Raw genomic sequence first — 22,811 nt, forward strand, 5'->3', positions numbered from 1 at the left:
ATTTATTATTTCACAACAAAAACGCAATTTCAATTATATATACGAAACAGCAATTGTAAAATTAAATTATAATAATAAAAATACAAATTGTAATCTTGCTGGGCAAGACAATGGCATTTGGGGTTGAATCAGTTTAATTTCCGTATTAAATATTCTTGCCGTTGAAAAGATTCACTTGCTATCCGTTGATGTTGACTTAATTATAACCAATAGTTTATATATTATACAAGTTCGTTCTTGAGTTGATTACAAAAACCAACTCGTCTCGAAAGTAAAGCTTTAACAAGAGAGCTCGGGATGAAACAATTTCGTTAAAAATTGATATTATTTCACAGACCACCTATTATCACATTATTGAGAGTAACAATAAATAAAATGCAATGGAGGACTATAGTCCTCCACGTTATCTTTCGTATGTCATAAGTGAGCGCGACCAACCGAAGGTTAAATAGAATGACTCTAATAATTTTCTAGTTAAATCCAATAAGAATTTCTTATGAAAAAAATTAAAAATTGAAAAATTAAAATTATTTAATAACATAAAAACATTTACAGTTAATTTAATATTAACCGTGAAACGTAAGATTTAAAAATATAGCAAATTAATGAATAAAAAATGTAAATATTCCCCTCTTTTGACGGTTCCAAACCTGCATGACGCTAGTACATTTTCCGCGTTCGCGAGCCGCTGAGTTTTGGAACGCGCTCAGCGTCGGGGTAGGTTCGCAACGACCGCAGGGGTTCGTGACACCCTGCGCCGCGGGTGAACGTCCGTGTTTCGTCGCGGTAAGGAAACCATTTCCCTATTGTCATCACTGTTTACTGCCTATTCGAATCTCTCGGTCTGCGACACGACATCATAAGCCATCTCGATTCCGAATCCGCGGTCAAAATTAATAATACATTTTGCCGCACTCTTTGTACGGTTTGACGTTTGCGCGTTGGCCATCGCAGACATTTTTCCATCTATTGCATTCAATACGACACACACATACACATATTTTAGTATGTGTGTGTGTGTGCGCGCGCTATAAATAGAATTTGGTCGTAGTCTATTTTTAGAACACGGTCGTAACTATTCCCGGGATGTGCAGTTTAACTCTAGTTGGGAGAAAGTTAAGTGTTTTGGGGTAGGGGAAATTGGTCCAATGTGGAGCGGTATTTTTAAAATATATTTTGTTGTTTTATTTTTTTAATTTAATTTAATTTTACTTTTTAATATTTATAATATATGTATACACACTATTAAGCAAAATATTTTAAATTCATGCACTCAAAAAAAAAATGTCCAAAAAAATAAATAAGAATTTCAACCAAACGTCTCGTAAGATATTTGGTGTAAAGCTCTAAATGAAACATTCGAAGTTGTGTCATCGGTTTAAACCATAGTTTTTAGCTGAACTTTGTAACCAACATTTACAAATGTATTCTAAAAAAAGTTCACTTAAGTTTTCTGCAATTATATGTAGTCGAGGAATCACAATTCACAGCGAATACGATTGGCACTGAGTTGACTTAACAATTACATTTCTTAATGCTTACTCACTACTCATGTACCTCAGACACAATCAAGTTGGAAGGCTATACTTGATAAAGTTTTAAAAATAACAAAATCAAAATATCAGTCATAAAAATACGAGAAAACTTACATATAATTGAAGACGTTGCGCCAAAAACAAGACTGGTCCTAACCCGAGTTGTTCGTGAACCGAAACAATTATTTTTAATCTGTTCCGGACCACCAGAAAATGCCCCTTTATAAAAGTATTTTGTGCTTGAAATCTTATACAAAACAATGAAAATTCATAGTTTTAATTAATATTAAGTAAAAAAATTACCTCATAAATTTATGAGTCACTTGCTCCAGACTATGCTAATCAGACTTCGACAATGGAGTACAATAAAATGTGTTATTTATGTGTCAGAGATCTCTTTAAAACAACTTGAAACAATGCTGTTATGTACAGTTTCTTAATATTTTAAATGATTTCTGGTCCATATGCTGGATTAGGGGTCATTATACCATTGTAATCGGAAGAAAATAATAAGGAAAACCTTGACATTTGATTGAACTTGATGTACTTATTTTCTCGTTGCTCTTAAAGGCACTTTAGATATATATTTCTACTAGCGAAAATATAATTTAACTGATAAGCGCTAATGAAATTATATGCTAGTCAGTTGTTACTGTCTGTAACAACTGACATTTATTTATTTTATGCACCCAAAAAAAATTGCAGAACAATTAAACAAACTTATATATAATAATGGCTAGACCACAATGCGTTTATTAACTGCGAGTACCTTGATGAGAACAACAAATCAATACTATCCGACAGATGGTTAAAAAGTCAGGTAGCTATGTTTTTTGGGGAGTTGTCCATTACTTGTGTTCTTGCGTGCAGTACTTTGGGAACACGCAACACTGGTAATTAGGTGGCACACAAAAACCAAATTCTTCTGGAATCTACGGATTGTGAATATTCCATACCAGGAATTTGAAGAAGTGGTTTCCCGTGTACACTAAGAAGGAATAAAAATTGATAATATTTATATTCCCTCATGTACATGTATCTGAGAAACCTTTTCTATTAGAAGTTAGTCAGTTGCATTATCAGGCAACCAGAACAAAAAAGCACGCTCAAGGGTACTGTGCAGTGAATATACAAAGCACATATATTAAGACAAATTCCAATATTTTTTAGACATCTATTGCATCTGTTTCACTTGTAATAGGACACCCAAATCGGTTACCACTTATATGAACCACTTTGTTATCCATTTTGTATTAAAAATTAAATTGTGTTTTTGCTTTAGAATAGATCATGAAATGACATTTTTTGACGCTAAATAAGAATCTATTATATTAACGAATTAAATGTAAGAATTTTTAATTGCGAATAATTTTATTAATATTAAAAGAATCGTTAATAGACTGATATTAAAACCCTGAAAAACTCCCGAAGTGGCATTATATTCGGACAACTTGTGTTGCCCACATTGAATGTATCGACGATGATTTGAAAAGTAATCATTTTGCTAGAAAACCCAAACCTATTTATTTTTATACATTAAGGCATGACAAACTTTATCAAAAACCTTTTCAAAATCAGTGTATATGACATAAACTTGACTGCCTATATCGAGATTTTTCGTCGCAAAATTAGAAAAACAGCAAAATTGTTGCACGATACATAAAAACTGTGCTGTTGATCAATAAGTATCTTTTGATATGGTTTGAAGCATACTTTGAAGTATGATTTATTTGTTTGAAGCATACTTTCATAATTTTCTATACATGGGGGGAAAGCATTTGTTTTTAGCAATAAGTTGAAAACAAACAACAGACTTTATATTATTTAAAAGAATTGCATGTTCTTTAAAAAAGGCTTATATACTCTTTTGTATCATTGCCTTTCTCAATATTTTTAGAAAATATTTATTTTTGCCAAATATTTTCTTTCTTTATGAATATGATTATTTAAATTAATCATAAAGGTAAAATTCATAGATAGCTTAATAGTAAGATCCTGATTTAGATATTGTAATTATATAGATAATTATAAATTAATATTCACAAGTAACTATTAATTAAATAATTACATTAAGTTAATTTTCAAATTATTATATTTTTGGTATAACAAAGTTGTATCAAGGATTTTTAAATATCTCAACCTTTTTCTTCTATACTTCATAAAACACATTGGCTCTTTAAATTGTGACATTTGAGCTCCTATTGTTACTGCCATTTGATTTAATGATTCTAAATTGTTTTTAGCTCTATTCTAAATGTCACACTTTTATCAGTCTTATAACTAGGTTGATAGTAATTTGTGTTCAACTATAAAATACACTCTTTTTGTAGAAACTGCTAGATTTTTATCTGTCTGCTTTATATAATATAATATCTAATATCCTATGTTTGTACTAATTATTAATATTATTTTTCAGAACTGTATCTCAAGCGACGAACATGTGAAGAATATCCACCTGATGACGTCCACAGTATGGATTATAAAAAAATAAAAGGGAAAAGAAAAAAATAAGCACCAAGCCAAATATATTCTTCTCCTTCCAACCATCACCCGGAAGAATAACGATGAAATGTAGCCAAATTTAACAATATTTAATCGAAGATAAATAAGATACAAAATACTAATAGAGAAACTATCCATGGGATCAATTTATGCGTAGTGAAACACAATAAATACGTTGCATATTAAGATATGACGATAACAATAAGAAGAATAATAAATTATGTCACCGTTTGATATGTCCGAATCGCCCGTGGGATACGAGGGGCGAAGTATAGCTTGCAGAGTTTGGTCATAAATCAGTCAAACTGTGGCTCGCTGAGGACAACGAGTGGGGGCCAGGGCGAGCGGCCGTGATGAAGAAGCAGAACGTGCGCACACTCTCTTTAATCGTGTGCACCTTCACCTATCTGCTGGTCGGGGCGGCTGTCTTTGATGCTCTTGAATCTGAGACTGAGAAACGTCGATGGGAAGTGCTCCAAGGTATTATAATATTCTATAAATCCATCCTATCCAATTATACCTTGTTCTAAAATATAAAGTCTTATTCATAATCTATTCTATTGAAGAGCATTGCTCTATCTTCATTTTTGTATGTATACATTCTCTTTACAGCCATTGAATACATGGTGATCAACAAGTACAACATATCGCCGGAAGATTTCAAAGTGATGGAAACCGTCGTTTTGAAAACGGAACCACACAAAGCCGGCCAACAATGGAAGTTCACCGGAGCCTTCTACTATGCGACTACCGTCCTAACTACTATTGGTATCTCAATATATGATATATTATTTAAAAAAGTTCAATAGCTAAGATTGGATCTGTTTTCAGGCTATGGCCATTCTACGCCGTGCACTATCGGCGGAAAGCTTTTCACTATGTTCTATGCAATAGTCGGAATTCCTCTTGGGCTTGTAATGTTCCAGAGCATCGGAGAGCGTGTTAATAAATTGAGCGGGTAAATATAATATTTGTAGACCAGTAATAAGAAGTTGAAAATTTTAATACATAATATCGAATATGCAGATGACATGAATGTGCCGAATAAATTCATCAAAAAGATTTTTTCTTATGATGTTTAAATTTCCATAAAATATAAAAGAAAAATATTTTCAACTTATCTTGCTTTACTAGTTTTAACTTTTTGATTGCGGATGACGCCTATAGAAGTCATGAAAAAATCGCCAGTATGCATTTGGCACCTAAATGTGTCATGAACCTTTGAGCTTTGTAATATTTTTTTGTGTAATTTCAAGTTGAAAAACACTTTAATTTATTGAAATAATATTTAAATAACTTATGGCATAAATAGGCGCTACCTGCAAATTAGCAAATTTCGAAATGGCGTACAAAAATATTACCCGCGGTAAAAAGGTTAACACATATTCACTACCCAGTTTCTCCGGTAGTTAAGTAAGACATATTTGACTGAATGAGGTCATGTCCAACCAAGTGAAATGACCCGATTAAGGAATTTAGAGCCTTTGTGCAAGTTTACACATAATCTTAAAATATAGAAGAAATAAAATTTATCATACAATATTAATGAACTAGAAGTGTAAATCCAAGTCAGATAAATTTAATTTTTCAATGTTTGATTTATTTATGTGTATATATATTACAGTTAAAGTGTTAAATTTCGATGAAGTATACAATGACTAGACAAAGTATGCACTAACTATGAGTTTTAGTTTAAACTTAAAATACTACATGTTTTCTTTAGATAATATATGCTTCAACTAGTGAAGTGTGTGAGCTCTAATCTGAACCTAATGTGAACCTAATCGCGAGCAACTAATCATAGAGCCAATAAAAAAAATAGTGTTGTTCAGAACAGTGAACACCCCTTGAATAACTGAAACGAATCTACTTAAAAGGATGATTATATAAATTGGCAAAAAGATTTACTTTACATAAAAGGTTCAAAATACCTATTAAATATATAAATTATTTAATTTTGAATACTTTGACAAACACCAAACAGTAAGAGCATACAATAACTAATTACATTGTTCATAAATTATTTTGTGTTAACTGTAACGGAAGTTATTTGACAGTGCATACATTGACTAGTTAATGTATGCATTTTCGAAATTCACACTTTGAGCTGTAACATATACATAAAATCAGTTTTTTTGCTGCCTGGAGCATAATAACCGTCAGTTTTACGAAAAATTAGCACAACACAAAGTTAAAAAAAATATAATAACTTTTTAATATAAATAAATAATAACAAAAATGTTACTTTTGCTTAAATTATTTTATCAATATTAGTTTTTAGTCTTGCTTGTGTAAAATAAAATTAAAACATAATCAGTTATAAAAAAATTCACAATCTCTGTGTGTTTGGTCCGGGGAGGGGGGTACAGGAGGGGGCATTTATGTTTAATGAAATGCTATGAATTTTATTGAAACCGAAATATTAAATAAAATTACCGTTGACTGGCTGACTTTTGCCCCCCCCCCCTCTCTGGAAAAATCTGAAATGACGTCCTTGATCTTAGACCAAAAATTCTTGGTTTATCCCTCAAAGAAAATCTAAAAAAATCTATCCCGAAAATATTTTTTAAAATATGTCATTTCAGTGAAATCGTATCGGAATACATTTTCACCGGTAGATATATATTTTTACCAGTGAAAATATAATTTATCTGTCAAGTGCTAGTAAAATAATATGATTTCAACATTTCCATATGTAGTAATATATACATTTATATACTTATCATTATTTATTTACATGGGTTGTATAAATGTTACAGTGAATCTATATTTTTAAATGAAGTTATATTTTCACTAATAAAGTCTAAATACATTTTCTCCTTTTACACTTTGATATTACACTGTTTTAAAAATATGATAGCTATCTTTACCGATAGTACTATGAATTTATGATATGAGAGTACTGATTAAAGTATATTCAAATCGAATTTTGGTCAATAGGAGGGCACAAAAATATTTATCACTTCTCAGAAGTCAAAAATTCACGTCAAAAGCAATAAAATCGCGATGGCGCCATCACAGTGGGAACGCTCGGTAACGGGTGTCTCCATTTTGACGGTGTTTCTACCTGACCCATCGGTTAAGTGTTTATGTCAGACCAGTTAAAAAAGTAACGGAGTATATGAATTACTTGAAAGACGTGCGAGAATAAATATGGTTGTATTTACAAAATCAGATAATATCATAATAAATTATTTCTATTTTTTACATATGAATGTGTTAGACTTCTAAAATAATAATTAAATTTATCCAAGTTTAAAACCATTATTAAAATAAAATATTTTTAGTTTTCACATGGATCAATTTATTATTAATTCCTTTTAATGTTAAAGAAAATTGATTATGATTGCTTATTTAATCTTTTCAGAGTTATAATAAGATCAGTCAAGCGCTCTCTGAATTGCCGTCACACTGGAGCTTCCGATATGGATCTGATCTGTGTAGTAACTACTCTTTCTTCGCTCACTATCGCTGGTGGCGCAGCAGCGTTTTCTAAGTTTGAAGGTTGGAGTTACTTCGATAGTGTCTACTATTGCTTTATCACTCTTACAACGATAGGTAAGTAAGACAATATTGTAGATAGTGGATCTTATTTTATAGCTTTATTTCTTTTTAAGGTTTTGGCGATATGGTCGCTCTTCAAAAAGACAATGCCCTCAATAGAAAGCCTTCGTATGTAATGTTTGCCTTGATTTTCATACTCTTCGGACTGGCGATCGTAGCCGCCAGTCTCAACTTGTTGGTTTTACGTTTTGTGACCATGAATACAGAAGACGAGAAGAGGGATGAACAACAAGCTATTCAAGTATGATTTATAGTTGTATTCTATCTATGTAAGAGAAGTTTAGATTTTGCGATTATATAAATATTTTTCCCCGATTCACATCATTTTCACATGCAAAAACTTTAACCGGGCTCACCTAAGAACCATCAGTAAATGATATCAGAACTTAAACTGGGATCCAGAGTTTACGTTAAAGCATTTGAAGCATTAAAAATAAAATCTCAATCGATGAATTATGAACTAGTATGCAATTTAGTTATAGATGAAATCACGATTAGAAAACTTACCGAGTGGAATGGAAAACGTTTTCATGGTTACATAGACATGGGCAATGTTCCCTGTAAGGTGTGCGCGTGTGCGCGCGCACACCTACTGAAATGTCTCCGCACACATGTTTTACCCTCCGCACAGTCAATATTATAAAAGAAAGTTTCCTTTGCCAGATTTTAGTTTTGTTCGAATGCATGAAACAATACAGGCACAATTCTTTCGTACGCTTTCGGAGAAATGAGTCGAATCATTTCTCAGAAGGATTGCGAGGGTCAAGCAAAATTTTAAGTCGAGCGGGATCACTATTCCATCCCGTTCTATCGCATGCCAAAGTATAGGAAAAGAAGATCGTATTTCAATGTTTAGGTCCTCTACATTTCATAGTCTTTGACATGCTTCAACTTGCAAGAAACATTACACTCGGTAATGAGTTCAGTCTCATAGCAGTCCTTATTGTGAAAACAACGCAATTCTTTTAATATTTTTTTAATTAAACGGTAAAAGTGTCCGTGCTAAAAAGTAGTGATTTTTTTACTTAAATTATAAATAATACAAAACTAATAATCAACTTTTGTAATAAACAACAACAGGTGTGTTCAGTTTACGTAACAAACAATTCAAGTGAAAAATTACTTACAGAGCTACAGTACAATTTTACCTATTAATTATATAAAACTTATCCCCTTAAAATGTCTAAAAGGAGTGGATGTGATATTTCTAATACGACCATTAAGAAGAAATCCTGCGATAAATTTAAACTGGAATGGCTCTCTGAAATCGTCGAAACAAAAATGCCATCTTCAATGCATTTACAAAAAGTAAGAATTGGTGAAATATTTGTTTATTCCGAGACGTATGATTGTGTCAAATGCATCATATGTTCCGAAGCCAATATGCCAGGAGAATTCACGTCTGGAAAGAAGTGGACTGAATGGAGGCTGTTTCTTTTAAAAAGACATCTAAGTCATAAAGCACACCGGGATGCTATTACAAAATTGAACAATTTGAAAACAGGTGGACTTTTGAAAATAATGACTGAAACACCTGAAGAACGGAAGAATAGGATTGAGATCACTGAGCGCAAAAAATCTAGTTGCGATCTAGTCAAAGTTTTAATCGATAATGTTCTTTTGGCAATAAAAATAAACGCTTCTATGTGCTCTGTACAAGACATTCATAATCATGTATCTAAATACACAGATATTCCCGAAAGCTGGCGAAGTAAAAATTATGGGTTTGAATTTGTCGAATGCATTAATGCAGTCATTAAAAAGGAATATTTTGACGAATTTCGAAAGTCTCGGTTTCATACATTAATTGTTGATGAAAGTACGGATATATCTGTACAAAAAATACTAATTTTGTACGTCAAATATCGATATGGGATGAATTACAAGACTATTTTTGCGGGAATAATAAAATTGTGTTCTTGTGATAGCAATAGCATTTTTTCAGCCCTAAAGAAATTTTATAGTGACAATGAAATAAATATACAAAATATGGTTATGTTTACATCAGACGGAGCTGCAGTAATGCTTGGAAAAAAGAATGGAGTAGCAGCTATGTTGAAGCGGGAAATAAACCACTTAACAGAACAACATTGCGTAGCTCACAGAGAGGACTTAGGAATCGATGATGCCTGGAAACAAGTTTCAATAATGCAGGATATTGAAACTTTATTAAAAACAACCTATACAATGTTCAGCAGGTCATCTGTTAAAAAAGGCCAATTTGAAGAGTTATCTAAATTTATGGAAAGTGATGTTGTTTCATTTCGACCAATTAATGAAGTTAGGTGGCTATCGAGGCATTTCGCAGTTAGCGCTTTTGTGCGTAATTATAATGTCTTAATAGATTATTGCACAGAACAAGTGGACAAATATAATGACCCAATCAACAAATATTGCTTGAAAATGCTGAAAGATCCTCAAATTCACGTCTCGATAATGATTTTGAACGATGTTTTGGGTGAACTATCATCAATGTGCAAATATTTTCAAAGGAGCAATATAACAAGTATAGAGGCCACTCAATTTGCAAAAGCTAAAATTAATCAACTAAGAGCTCAATATTTAAGTGAAGAAGTTCATTGGAGCAAAGATGTGAAAAATATATTGTCATTAAATAGCAGCGATATAAATTTAACCGCGATTTTGAGATTCATCCAATTGCTCTGTGATCATCTAGAAATGCGATTTCCAGAAGAAGAATTATTGGAGTGGCGTGCTTTCGATCAGGCCGCAATAGGAAGAGCTAAAGAGTTTGAATACGGAAAGGATCAATTAGACAGACTTATATTTAAATATACTCAATTATTACAAATTACTGACAAAGATACAATCGAAAATATGCATAAACAATATTGTAATCTTAAATTTATAGTTGCCGAGAAAGTGAAGACTGGTTCGATTCAAACATTTGCCGATTTATTAACCTTTGCACATAGTGATCCAGATCAATTTGATTGTATATCAGTTTTACTAGATATTTGTGGAACCTTTCAGGCATCAAGCGCTGAATGTGAACGAGGATTTAGTTTAATGAATGCAATTAAATCAAGATCAAGAAATAGAATGGAAGTAGAACATTTAGAATGTTTACTACGAATAAAGTCATACATTTCATCCGGGGAAAATGTTGATTTAAATGTGGTTTATAAATATTGGGTCGATAGAACGGACAGAAGAGAGAAAAAATAATTATTGAAAAAAAATAATAAATAATTTATATGTTCATTGTATAATAATATAATATTTTCAATACACTAATAATAATATTAATAATAAACACTTGTAATAATAATATAATCTTTTCAATACACTAATTCATAAAATATATATTTTGTTCTAAATTGTGCAACAAATTGGTTGACTGGCTGAACCCCAATGTGATATAGTGCCAAGCGATTGGGTAAGAATATTATGCAATTTTCATAAAATTAATTACCTACTTTCTAGTGTTTTTGCTTTGGAGCATTGAATCTCCTAGGGTCGGTCCATTAGTATATTTATTCCGTTTAAAAAAGTAGGTACAATAGAAATCGACAAAATTCGGAGAAAGATTTTTTTACGTAGTTGAAAATTTAATAAGAATAATTTTGAATAAAAGTGAAAAAACTACATTTTTATAAATGTTTATTTTGAAAAAAAAACACAACATACAAATATATAGATTCAATATAAATAAAAAGAAAATTCTAAAAGTTTAGTTTTTATTATCAACGAATATTTTTTTTTCTTTTTTATTTATTTCAAAAATTATCTTTGTTAGTGTTGTTATTATATAAAATCACTGTGACTAATAAATATACATTTTAATGAAAATTTTTATGTATTTATGGGGGGGGGGGGGTGTAAATTTATCGCACCGCCATTGCACAGATGCATCGATGATCCGCACACACAATAGAAAAATTAGAGGGAACGTTGGACATGGGTATAGGCATAGACAGTGATTGCTAATCAATAGCAAAAGAAGCATTAGTTTTTATGATTGTGTGCATAAACGGTAGCTGGAAATTACCTGTGGCATATTTTTTTTAGATGGAATATTAGGCACACAAAAGGATAATTTATTATAATTAGGTTTAATAAAAGTACACAAATGCAATATAGATGTGGTTTCTGTAACATTTGACAATTGTCCTACTAACTTTCCTATGGTTAAAAATTAGGGCTGTAATTTACAATATAATGATCCTAAAATTATTTTTCTGCATCCACGCACTCAAAAACTCGTAGCAGTTTTTTTAATTAAATTAATTAGGAATTCGTTGGAAACCATACACATATTTAAGGATAGTTTGGATAATAATATTGAATGAAATTTTATAATACAATTTCATCAATTACAGGAGGAAGAAAACTTGCACTTTGCCAACAAATTATCGTGAAAACACATTCTCTTTTACAATCAAAAAATTAAAATGAAATTAGCTACTCAACTTCTTAGTAATAGTGTAGCAGACGTGTTAGAATTTTGTAAAAAATAGCTTGGAAAGCTTTAATGATTGTATAGAGACTGTAACCTTCATATGTGCAATAAATAATTTATTCGATATTTTAAATTCAAAAAATATAAAGCAGTTCAACTTTAAAAAGCCTCTATGTAAAGCAAACCATTTAGAGATTTTTTGAATATGTTGAAAAATATATAATATCTCTTCAGCATAATACCGAAAGAGTAGTTTCTAGTAGAATAACAACAGGATTTTTAGGATTCTTAATTTACATGGATAGCGCTAAACACTTATATAATAGTTTGGTAGAACAAGAAGGGGTATTAAATTATATACCATTTTCTGAAATAAGTCAGGACCATATAGAACTCTTTTTTGGTAATATTAGATCTCACTAAGGGCATAATAATAATCCAATAGCACGACAATTTAGGGCTATTTACAAAAAACTTCTTACTCGTTTAGGGATAATTGCATTCCGTTAGAAAATATTAGCATATTGTCTCCATCCAAACATATTTATATAACATCAGATAAGCATATAATTACTGAAGTCAATGATACTGATGAAAATTTTGACAATTTAAATTTATTACCAGAATTTTTAACTGCGAATTCTCGCGAAATTGTGGCATACATAGCTGGCTATGTAATAAAAAGTTTATCTAAAAAAATTGTTTGTAAATTTGCGTAGATTCTCTTTCAGGTTCCAATAATAATAGTTTTATAAATCATAAAAATTGGGGAAGCTTGTTATTGCTATCTAAAAACGTTAACAAAATTTGTTTAAAATGTGAAACATTTATAAGATATTTACTTAAAATTGCCAGAAAAATTATTGTCTAAATATTATAAAGATTATACTGTAAGTAAAAATTTTAAAATTATTTGTAGGTGTAGAAGATATTTTTAAATCATTAGAAATGTATATGTACAAGCCCTTACAAGTAATCAATTACAGTAAACCCCCCTATAGCGTATGCGGAAGTCCTTCCTATAGCGTACTTTTTGTTACTGTTTGTCTCTTAACTTCGCTAGACGTATTCTGTGACAGGCGAAACACCGCCGCACTATAACATACCAGGGATATTCATCATAATACAGTAAGAAAATATTTCATACAATATGTTAACCTTCTAAAAGTATAATGTCGATGATTTGAAGTTTATTTATATGAAAAATATTTAAATCTAATTTATATGTGCCGAATTTACGAACTTGAATAATGCATGGCAAATGAAAGACGCCAACATGGCGTATGCGGTGGGTAACGTGTTGATAAATTACGTTAAGTGTCATATATCTAAATATATTTTATCATTCATTATGGCGATCCCGAGACGACTGTCCGGGACGCAGCATACGTGAAAGTGAAGTCCCGCTGATGCTTGCACCCGAACTAAGCGGCGCCGTACAATGACGCCGCATCCCCGTCACCGCAATCAACGCGCGGAGTGGGGCACACCCGACCGGGAATATAAGGCGGTGCCAAAAGCTCACTTGATCATTCGACTCTGGACATCCGACTCTACAACACTCAACTGGACTACAACTCGCCGCTCAGATCTCATCTTCGCTCGACTTGACTACTCCTTTGAACTCGGATCTATACCTCGCCTCCTGTCTGAGCAACCATCTCCAGGACACACGCTTGAGGAATAATATCGACGACTGTCGAAGGATCACCGTCAACACGCGTCAAGATTCAACTGGAAGATTTCGCAAGGGCCACTTTGTACAGTTCGCTGTACAAATCTCACAAATCTCTCACAAATCGTCAACCGGCACTCCGAAAAATACGAATAGAAGCGTAAAAGCGACCGCATCATTCAATAATACTTTTTTTAGATTTGTAATAGATATGTACAGGGCCGGCCTGAGGGGCAGGCAGTACAGGTGATCGCCTGGGACGCTAGATCTTGGGCGCCGTGGTATCAAATAAAGGCGCAATATTCACTTAAAATTATCAAATAATATTGTTAAATAATATAATCTGATATTATTTGCTGCGCTGATGCGCTGACCTAAGCGATTCGCTGTAAATCAATAAAAACATATATTATTTTTATTTGATGCGAATTCAAGAGGGTGGAAGCTGTGAAGTCGGGCTGTTGAAAGATTAACAGTATGGAAAGGAGACACCGACGGCAATCCTACATAGATTAAGTTCGCTATTAAACGACTAAACTTCATATATTCCGGTCATTGATTGCCTAGGTACACTTCCATATTTTTCAACTTTATATAAATCGAACATTGTCAACTGTTCGCCGGCTAGGTTAGGTTCGCTATCCCATTTAAACTTCATATAAACCAAACATTCACTGGTTACAATAATGTTTTTCTTCCAACTTCCTTCCTGGAGTATTCCAACTCTGATGAAGGTGAAGACACTCTTCTTGGAAGAGGTTGTAGAGCTCCTGATTGTTTCGTATATGCCACTCGTTGCTCTCGTATATAGCTCCATATATTCTGCGGAGCATTTTCCTCTCGAATATGTCAAGCAGCTTTTCGTAAGCCCTGGTTCAGCTGATGTCCAGCTCTCTGAAGTTTTTTTTGGTCACTACTGTGTACTGTTTAGATTATTTCACACGTAAAAAATCGCGACGAAAAAAGACTACAAATTCTTAAATACACACAGTCGCAAAAATAGGATCATAACTAACTTCAAAGCCCATTATTTAAGTATTGCCTAAGTGTTATTGTAAAGTGCCCCATCACTTTTGCCCAAGCAATTGCAGGAACAGACAAACATCAGACATTGAGAGAATTTTGGAAAAATTACAACATCTTTCATGCAATAAACAATATCTCAAAAGGATGGTCCAAAGTAACGACGAATTGTATGAACGGCATATGGAACAAACTCTTAAAAATATATAATGACAATATGTATTTTAATAAAGAAGGGGAAATAGATGGGATAGCAAATATTATTGTAAAATGTGCTCAACAACTTAATCTGGAAGTTGATAATGAAGATGCAATTCATCTTTTGGAAAATGATGTTGAGGAACTCACAAACCAAGATTTGATTGAGATTGAGGAATAACGAGTTGCAGAAAAAATGTAATGGAGCTAAAAGAATTAGATGAACTCGAAGAACCACCAAAAAAATTTGTGTTAAAAGACATGGCTGCAGCTTTTAGCCAAATCAATGATGCTATTAAAAAATTTGAAAATATGGACAAAGACATCGATAGATCTTCGAGGGTACACGACCTTATTCAGCAAGCACTTGCGTGTTATTATGAAATTTATAGAGAAAAGAAACAACAAACTGTACAAACAAACCTGGACGTTTTTTTTAAGAAAAACAAGCACTATCACTGCACTCGCTGAAAAATCTCAAGAATTAACAGTGGATATCAGTAGCACAGATGATAAAAATACTCTAGATCAATTCTTATAAATAAATTATTTATGTAGATATTTGCTAAAAAGTATTTAGTTAACAACTTGAAGTCAGCAATAAAAGTGGTTTTTGTATTTCGCATGTATGCATTGTTTTTATTTATTTTTTTGTATGATTTTCGACTTACGACCTTTTCGAGTTACGCCCAAGGTGGTGGAACGGAACCCCGTCGTAACTCGAGAGCTGACTACATTGATTTGCTTGATAATAATTCTTTCCATAGCTATACAAAGAGAAATATTTTCTTACTGTATTGTGATGAATATCCTCAGAATGTTATAGCGCGGCGGCGTTTCGCCTGTCACAGAATATGTCTAGCGAAGTCAAGGGACAACCAGTAACAAAAACTACGCTATATGAGAGAACGCTATAAGAGGGACTGCCGCGTATGCTTTAGGAGGGTTTACTGCAAAAGCAAAAATGTGGTTTTATGAGAGAAACATAAATTGTACAATTAGATAAGTTTTAAAAAATGATCCATTCACGCCTCATCTGCCACTGGTTATAATATCATTTAGAGGTCTTGAGATATTTGTATACTAAATAAATTAAAATTAATAATCCCTTAAAAATAATATTTTTTAAGTACATTTTATATTTCTTAATATTAAATAAGCTGATGAATTTTAAATATCACGTTAAAGTTACAAACGCATAAATGCGTCAATGGCCTTTAACGTGTTAATAGCAACATTCTTCAAGCTACTATTTTTTGCTTGGTTCATTGAGGTCTCTTTATTTGTTATTGATAAGTCTGATTGTTTTCATCATCTTAATTGGTTTTCTAGTTGAAGTTCATTTTAGACAAGGCAATGATCTTTTTTATTTTAACAATGGGTATATTACTCATTATATAATATATAATAATAATAACACCTTAAATTTATGATTTTGTAACTTTGTATATGTGAATATTGTGCTCATTTTAGGCCTTACGTGGAGCTGTACGTTTGGAAGGAGACGTCATAACAGCCGACGGTGAAATATTACGAGGCGTTTCCAAAGGAACACGTCAACCAGCTGATCCTAGACAAATGTTGCAAGGTATAATTGGGACGTATTATCTAAATATTTATCTACTATATCTTAGTTATATAATTTATTTTAAAAACAATCAAAATTTGTATGAAAGAGGATTTATTAATTAAGTATTCCTTTATACAAAATATCACATATAATATTACTCCCGGCTATTAATTAAAGAGCTATGTACTTTTAAGTATGTATTATTCCATACTCTATTTAATCTAAAGTTTATGCAGTCATTACAAAGCAATAAAAAGAGTAAAACAATAAAGAACTAAATTTGAACTACTAAATATGTAAAATGTCGCTTTATGTGATTTATCAAACTAAAATTTTCCTTTATACAACGTAAATTATTTGGGTCTGGAGTCCCTAATATAAATCTTTATTGAATGAGTTCATGTAAAAGATGTTTGAACTTATGTTTTTATTTAGGTGGTGGACCACTTCTTCACTTGTCCGGAGATGAAGGAGACGCACCCAGTGTTTGCAGCTGTCACTGTAACTGCTTCGGACAAAAGTATTTTGCATTCCTTATTTAATCTGCAATTATTATAATCTATACAATTACTATAACATCAATAAAGTAATAATTCAAGGTCTGGGCCGTATCGTGATCCACTTTCGCCGCTACCAGTACCAGCGTTCCACGTCCAAACACCCGCCAAGACCAAACAGAATGAGCACTACATAGGAAACCGTATCCCTCGCTACATCGAAAAGTCTTCATCCAAAAACCATTCTCAAACACTAAGATTGAACTCGGCGTCCGGATACTTGTTCATGAATGCCAAGAACGAGTTCGAATTGGATTCGGAGGACGTCAAAGAGATGATGCGAAAGAGAAGACAGCAGTTATTGGAGAAGAGTAGGAACGCCTTCAACTATGAAACGTTTAAACGTAACAATAATAACGATAGAACTAGTAAACAAGTATCGACTCCTAGTGATATTGAAGGGAGATACATGAGCATGCAGTTATATGAGAGTCGGAGAAGTTCTTTCTATTCGAACGGCGCTAGATCCGAGAACGAGAAACGGAGTCACGATCCGCTGATGGACGATTCTTCCAAAGACGATAGATCTAGTTATTCTAAAAGAAAATTGATGAAGAATGTCAATAGAAATCTACCGGATTCGAAACGGAGGCATGTCGTTAATTATTTTTACGATGAAGACATCGATATCAGACTCGAAGATAACGTTCTGTTGGACGCGTCGACCGTTTTCGCTAAGAAACGAAAGGCCAGAGAGGATAACAACGATTCTGTGTGCGTGTACAGAAGAGGCGACGCTCAGGAGTACTCCTGGAACCTGAGCGGTCGGTCCAACATTCCCAGGAATAGGCTAAGCAACGAGCAGTCTTCGAATGACGGAAGTGTCGGTTACTTTTTGACCGACGACAACGAAGCCAATGGGAGATTCGCACTGGACACGCTGACCTTCACCCAACCGCCGGGCAGGTCGAGCGTATGATAGATGTTTGGACCTTTAAACTCACGAGATTAATAATTATTATGTACGCCGATATTTAAATGTAAATACTCGTATAAACAAAAAGGTTGTGTACAACTTCAGTGTTATATAATATGCATAATATTTATGTGAAAATAGGTTTTGCTTTTGAAATGGTAAGCTCACTTTTGTCAAAAGTGGACTTGCTGGTATGTTTTTATGTGTGTCCATGTTTGTACAGGGTGTATATGATTTAATGATTGTTTCGAGTTTTTATTTTGTTATTTGAACAGTGTTACTAATTTCCTTCCTCCAACTCCAACAATGGCATCTCTTTTCACATCATGTGACTGAAACTTTGATTTACCGACTGTCAGGTTTGCTTCGGTAGTCCATTCTATCGTTCTAACACTACTTTCGACTTAATGGTGCATATATCTTAGATGATACCGTAGAGCTCTGATGCCTTTTTAAATTGGCCCAATACTCCTACTGATTATTTTCCTTTTGAAGATGTGCAATGAGCGCTCGTCTGCCTTGGTAAGGGTCCAACTTTCTGAACTGTATGTCAGCACACTGCTGATCAATGATTTACATATTAGTAATTTTGTAGATTGAAATAGCAGCTGCATCTTCACTTGCTTTTTTAGACTGAAATGGCATTTATTTGTTGACTTTTGATCATTTATTTCTGTTTGCAGTATTCTATTTCTGCTGAAACATTACTGTAGTGTGTCATGTTTTTACTTCTCAGTCCGTATTTGTCTGGAAGATGACTTGAAAGTAATGTTTGAATCTTGATACTGTGACATCTGCAGTCAAAAAAAATTTTCAAAGCCATTTAATTCCTTGTGTTTAAAATATTTTATTTTATAATTCCTAAACTTGAAAATGTTTATTAATTTATATACACTCTGTGCTTAGAATATCAAAATGAATCAGTGTAATAGCAATAGTTTATATTATCAACTTTGAAACGTAAAGTAAGCTCTACACAAAATGCGTGTATGTATTCACTTATACGTTTTAAAGTCTACAAAATGTGTAATCACTAAACGGTATATGTTACGTGTTATGTCATAAATAATATATATAATTTCCTCATTATATATACTACGTATAAATAAAACACACGTGTAAATATGTATTTATTATATAATATATATAGAATTAATCGCTTGAATTCATCGTTGATCTTCCATATAATTTGGAACAGACCAAAACACCGCAGTGCATTTAACATGATTACTTTTAAAAAAAAACATGGCGATTGGCGACGGGTTTAGTAGAAGTGAGTGTTGATTGTGGGAATGATCGTTGCGCGTGTATTGTATATTATATATGTGTAAAAAGAAAAAAAATACAATTTTTGTCATACTATAAGCGATAAGATCGTCAAATCGATTATTATATTGTAAAGTTTAAAAAATGATACCGTCGTCGACGGTCGTCTTTTCGTTTAGAGCATGATAAACTATATAGGGTGCTTACGAGTCGATCGCGTCTTTTTTAAACTTTTACATTGGCATTTATAGTCGTCGTTAAGTTTTTTGATGACTTCCTTTGAATCTTCCTTTTTTCTTTTGAAGAAAAATTTATACTTATGATTATTATTATATTGTAATATTTATTATTATAGATTTAATCAATTTGAATTTACCTCTACGACTTTTATATTATATATATATAGCGGTTATTGTGTAAGGTTTTTATGACGTACAAAATGTTTTATTATTAGGTATTCACACACAGTGTATGAGAGATGTTCAATTGTGGCATTAAGTAGTAAAGTGAGCCAAGAAAATTGAGTGCTAAAATTTAATACTTAACCAGTTGAACGCCAGCGACTCACCGATGCGCGTCTTTTGATGATTTTTTTTTATCAATTATTAAAGATTATTGTACTAGATTTATTATTAAGTAAAACAAATATTTTATATTTATTTTAAAAAAAGACGCATGAAGAGAATAACTGTCGCTGGTGTTCAAAGGGTTAAATAGAAATTTATTTATTTTAATATATTATTTAAATTAACGTTTATACGCTTGACGTCTAGGATCAATAACAGACATATCATATTTACTTACTTGTTAGTAAAATATAAAGATTTATTTGAAAATAATTAAATATACAGAATCTAGCTTGACTGAAATTGTCTTATTTTCATAAAAATACAATTGAAAATAATCGAAATAACAACCAGTGGCTTCATTAAAATTAGGTAATAAAAAACACTGGTTGCTTTATTTCTGTATGTTTAATATTGATTCTAGACGAAATGTGGTAATATTGAATAAAAATGCGGATTATAACAATGTGATACACAGATATTGAATAATGCCATGTGACAAGAACTTTGCCAAACTAAGCACTACATAAGTAAAATATGAAAAGCAGCCATTTTCTAACAGGGTTATTGGATGAAGCTAGATTTATGGGTCCGGTATAAGCTTATTTGATTTTTGCAGAACAAATTCATTATATTGTATTGATTAAGATACTAGGTATAATTGAGAAAAAGAGTCGGAGTGTCGAGCTACCACTTTTTTATTTTTGTTATACAAAAAGGCAATTTATTGTCATCACAAATTAATGCTGCTACTATTATTTAATACATTTCACAAAGAACATTATTTCCATTAAAAATGTAAAATTAAAAAAACAGTATTAGATTCTATATAACAATTTACTGAATTATACAATTATTTTTAGATAATTTAAAATGCGCTACAGATCATTGAGGCTCTTGTCCCTATTCAGTAGTTATCGTATCATTATTAATAAATTAAATAATTTCAATTGATAATGTAAAAAAATAATAGAGTTTATACATCTATTTACATTTAGCTCACTTTTTCTCAAACTTGCAAATTAATAAAATTAATATATATTGAACATCTCTCACGTACAACGTACAATGTTTGGTTGTTGTTGATTTGTGCCAATGTTTTTTGATATTTTTATATTACGTTTCAAACGTGCGTTCGGATTATTTGCAAATTATTACTGTATAGTTTCAATAGTACAACTTTACATTATATATACATATATGATAAAACTTAATACCGATGAAACGTATCGACTTCCAACGTGTGCTAAATTTTATTATAATCCATATATACATATAACGGTTCTAAGTTTTAGTTTAAAACATTCCAAAATGTAAACCATCAAATCCTGCCAAATTGTTTTTATTTTTATTATATATTAATTTAGCGTAAGTTATTACATAATTTGGAATGCAATTTTTGTCGGTTGTTGAATCGTATTACGCTTAATGCTTTTTTTACATAACGATTCGTAGATTAGTGATCATCGGCCAAAGAATAAGAAGAATATTTGCCATGTTATTTAATTAACGATTATTTATTATATTTATTCGACGAAGTCTTCTCTATATATATTATATATATTTAAAAAATGTAGTTTTTAATCCAGCGTTGAAATATTTTAGAAGTTGTGCGATGCACAACGGCAAGATGATTATAAAATTTTTGACGTATTGAACGATTCGAGATCGAAGACGTAGATTTTTCATAAAATTCTAGAATTTATATTTGACGACATTGTTCCAAATTAATACATATTTTTTTTATTCCAAAACAATTCAAAATTAAAGATTTTTGACATAGAATTGTTCAAGTCAATTAGTAGATGTAAACTATTGTATTTATTGTTTTATATTTATTTATTTTTTTCTGTTTAATATATTATTTATTTTATTTAACAAATTTTAAAATAAAAAATGATATGTGAATATATGAAATTGTTTTTTTTCCATGTTAACTTTGGCGATAGTTACCGGAGCCGTCTCAAGAGTTATATTGAAGTGATTTTCAATTGTGGTACCAAGACGAAAAGATTTTCCATTAGCGGTAGAATTTACTTAAAACAATTTCAAAAGGATTACTAATGGATATTGGATTTTAAAATTCTTCTCCGTGAGACGTCGGACTTTTCTTCGAAGTGTTTCATTTCTGCTTTTAATTTTCTCAGTTTTTAGCGCTTCGCGAATTTCGGCGTTCATCGTGAGCTTTCGGCGTTTTAGCATTAATGCACTCGCCATTTCATTTTCACTTAAGTAAAGGACTTCATATCATATAAGCTACGACTAAGTTTGATTTTAATTATTCACTTCAATCTACGAAAAGTTAGGAAAACAATATATAATATTAATTAAAACATGGGTTTCATATGAGATTCGAACCCACGACATTTAATTTCTAAGTAATGTCTATTAACTATTGCTCCATTGTACTAATATGAATATTTTAATTATTTGACTAGCTACAAAAAGCGTTATTTTTCATATTGTAATCAAAGATCGTCACTCAAATATGACAAGAATACTTTACAGCTGGGTAACAATCAACCAGAATTTAGATTGTCGAATGAGCCAGAAAAAGTGCATTTAGAACTGAAGAATAAAAATTATAATCTTAAAATCATGCATTTTTTCACTAAATAAAAGGAAAAATTTATTCCATCTTAATTTATTGAATGTAATTTAGCTGGTTGTTGACATTTACACAGTAGTTGTCTTTATTGGTATTAAAACGGTAATAAAATTTACCATTAACAAATTTTACTTAAACACTATTATATCCCTTCAACGTTTGTCAAAAATATATATTTTTAATTCTAAGCAATTTCTGAAGCTTTAACTCTAAAGCTAGATAGTGTAATATATTTGAGAATGCATATGGACTAATCGTTACCAATTTGCTATATAATTGCATTAGATGCCTTTGTTTAAAGTGCATTTTTACTGTTACAGTATTTTATTTATTTATTTAGCGTTTTTGTCCTGACACGTCCTTGAAAATAATTCATATTTTAATTCATAAATAAATTTAAAAGATTTT

General features: G+C 31.6%; 1 protein-coding gene across 2 annotated transcripts; it reads left to right on the forward strand.

Annotated features, from left to right (window-relative positions):
* The first annotated feature begins 692 nt into the window (after positions 1-692).
* Positions 693-19,092, forward strand: LOC148232705 (potassium channel subfamily K member 3-like). 2 transcript variants are annotated; one of them, XM_088190361.1, is made up of 9 exons: positions 693-786; positions 3,952-4,517; positions 4,650-4,805; positions 4,869-4,995; positions 7,405-7,595; positions 7,655-7,842; positions 16,394-16,508; positions 16,926-17,010; positions 17,078-19,092. In XM_088190361.1, exons 2-9 carry the CDS (start codon positions 4,391-4,393, stop codon positions 17,964-17,966), a joined length of 1,878 nt encoding a protein of 625 aa, XP_088046487.1. In that variant the 5' UTR covers positions 693-786; positions 3,952-4,390; the 3' UTR covers positions 17,967-19,092. The 2 variants fall into 2 exon arrangements, with proteins under 2 accessions (XP_088046487.1, XP_088046488.1); XM_088190362.1 differs by having other exon boundaries at positions 17,090-19,092.
* The last annotated feature ends 3,719 nt before the right edge of the window (positions 19,093-22,811 follow it).

Source organism: Plectrocnemia conspersa, unplaced genomic scaffold (genome assembly GCF_051122295.1).
Source record: "Plectrocnemia conspersa isolate PC_06_02 unplaced genomic scaffold, ASM5112229v1 ptg000008l, whole genome shotgun sequence".
NCBI lineage: Eukaryota > Metazoa > Arthropoda > Insecta > Trichoptera > Polycentropodidae > Plectrocnemia > Plectrocnemia conspersa.

Coding starts and splice junctions, on each gene's coding strand:
- LOC148232705 (XM_088190361.1), top strand. CDS start 4,391: ATGAAGAAGCAGAACGTGCGCACACTCTCTTTAATCGTGTGCACCTTC. Junction 4,518..4,649: donor TCGATGGGAAGTGCTCCAAG/GTATTATAATAT, acceptor TTCTCTTTACAG/CCATTGAATACATGGTGATC. Junction 4,996..7,404: donor CGTGTTAATAAATTGAGCGG/GTAAATATAATA, acceptor TAATCTTTTCAG/AGTTATAATAAGATCAGTCA.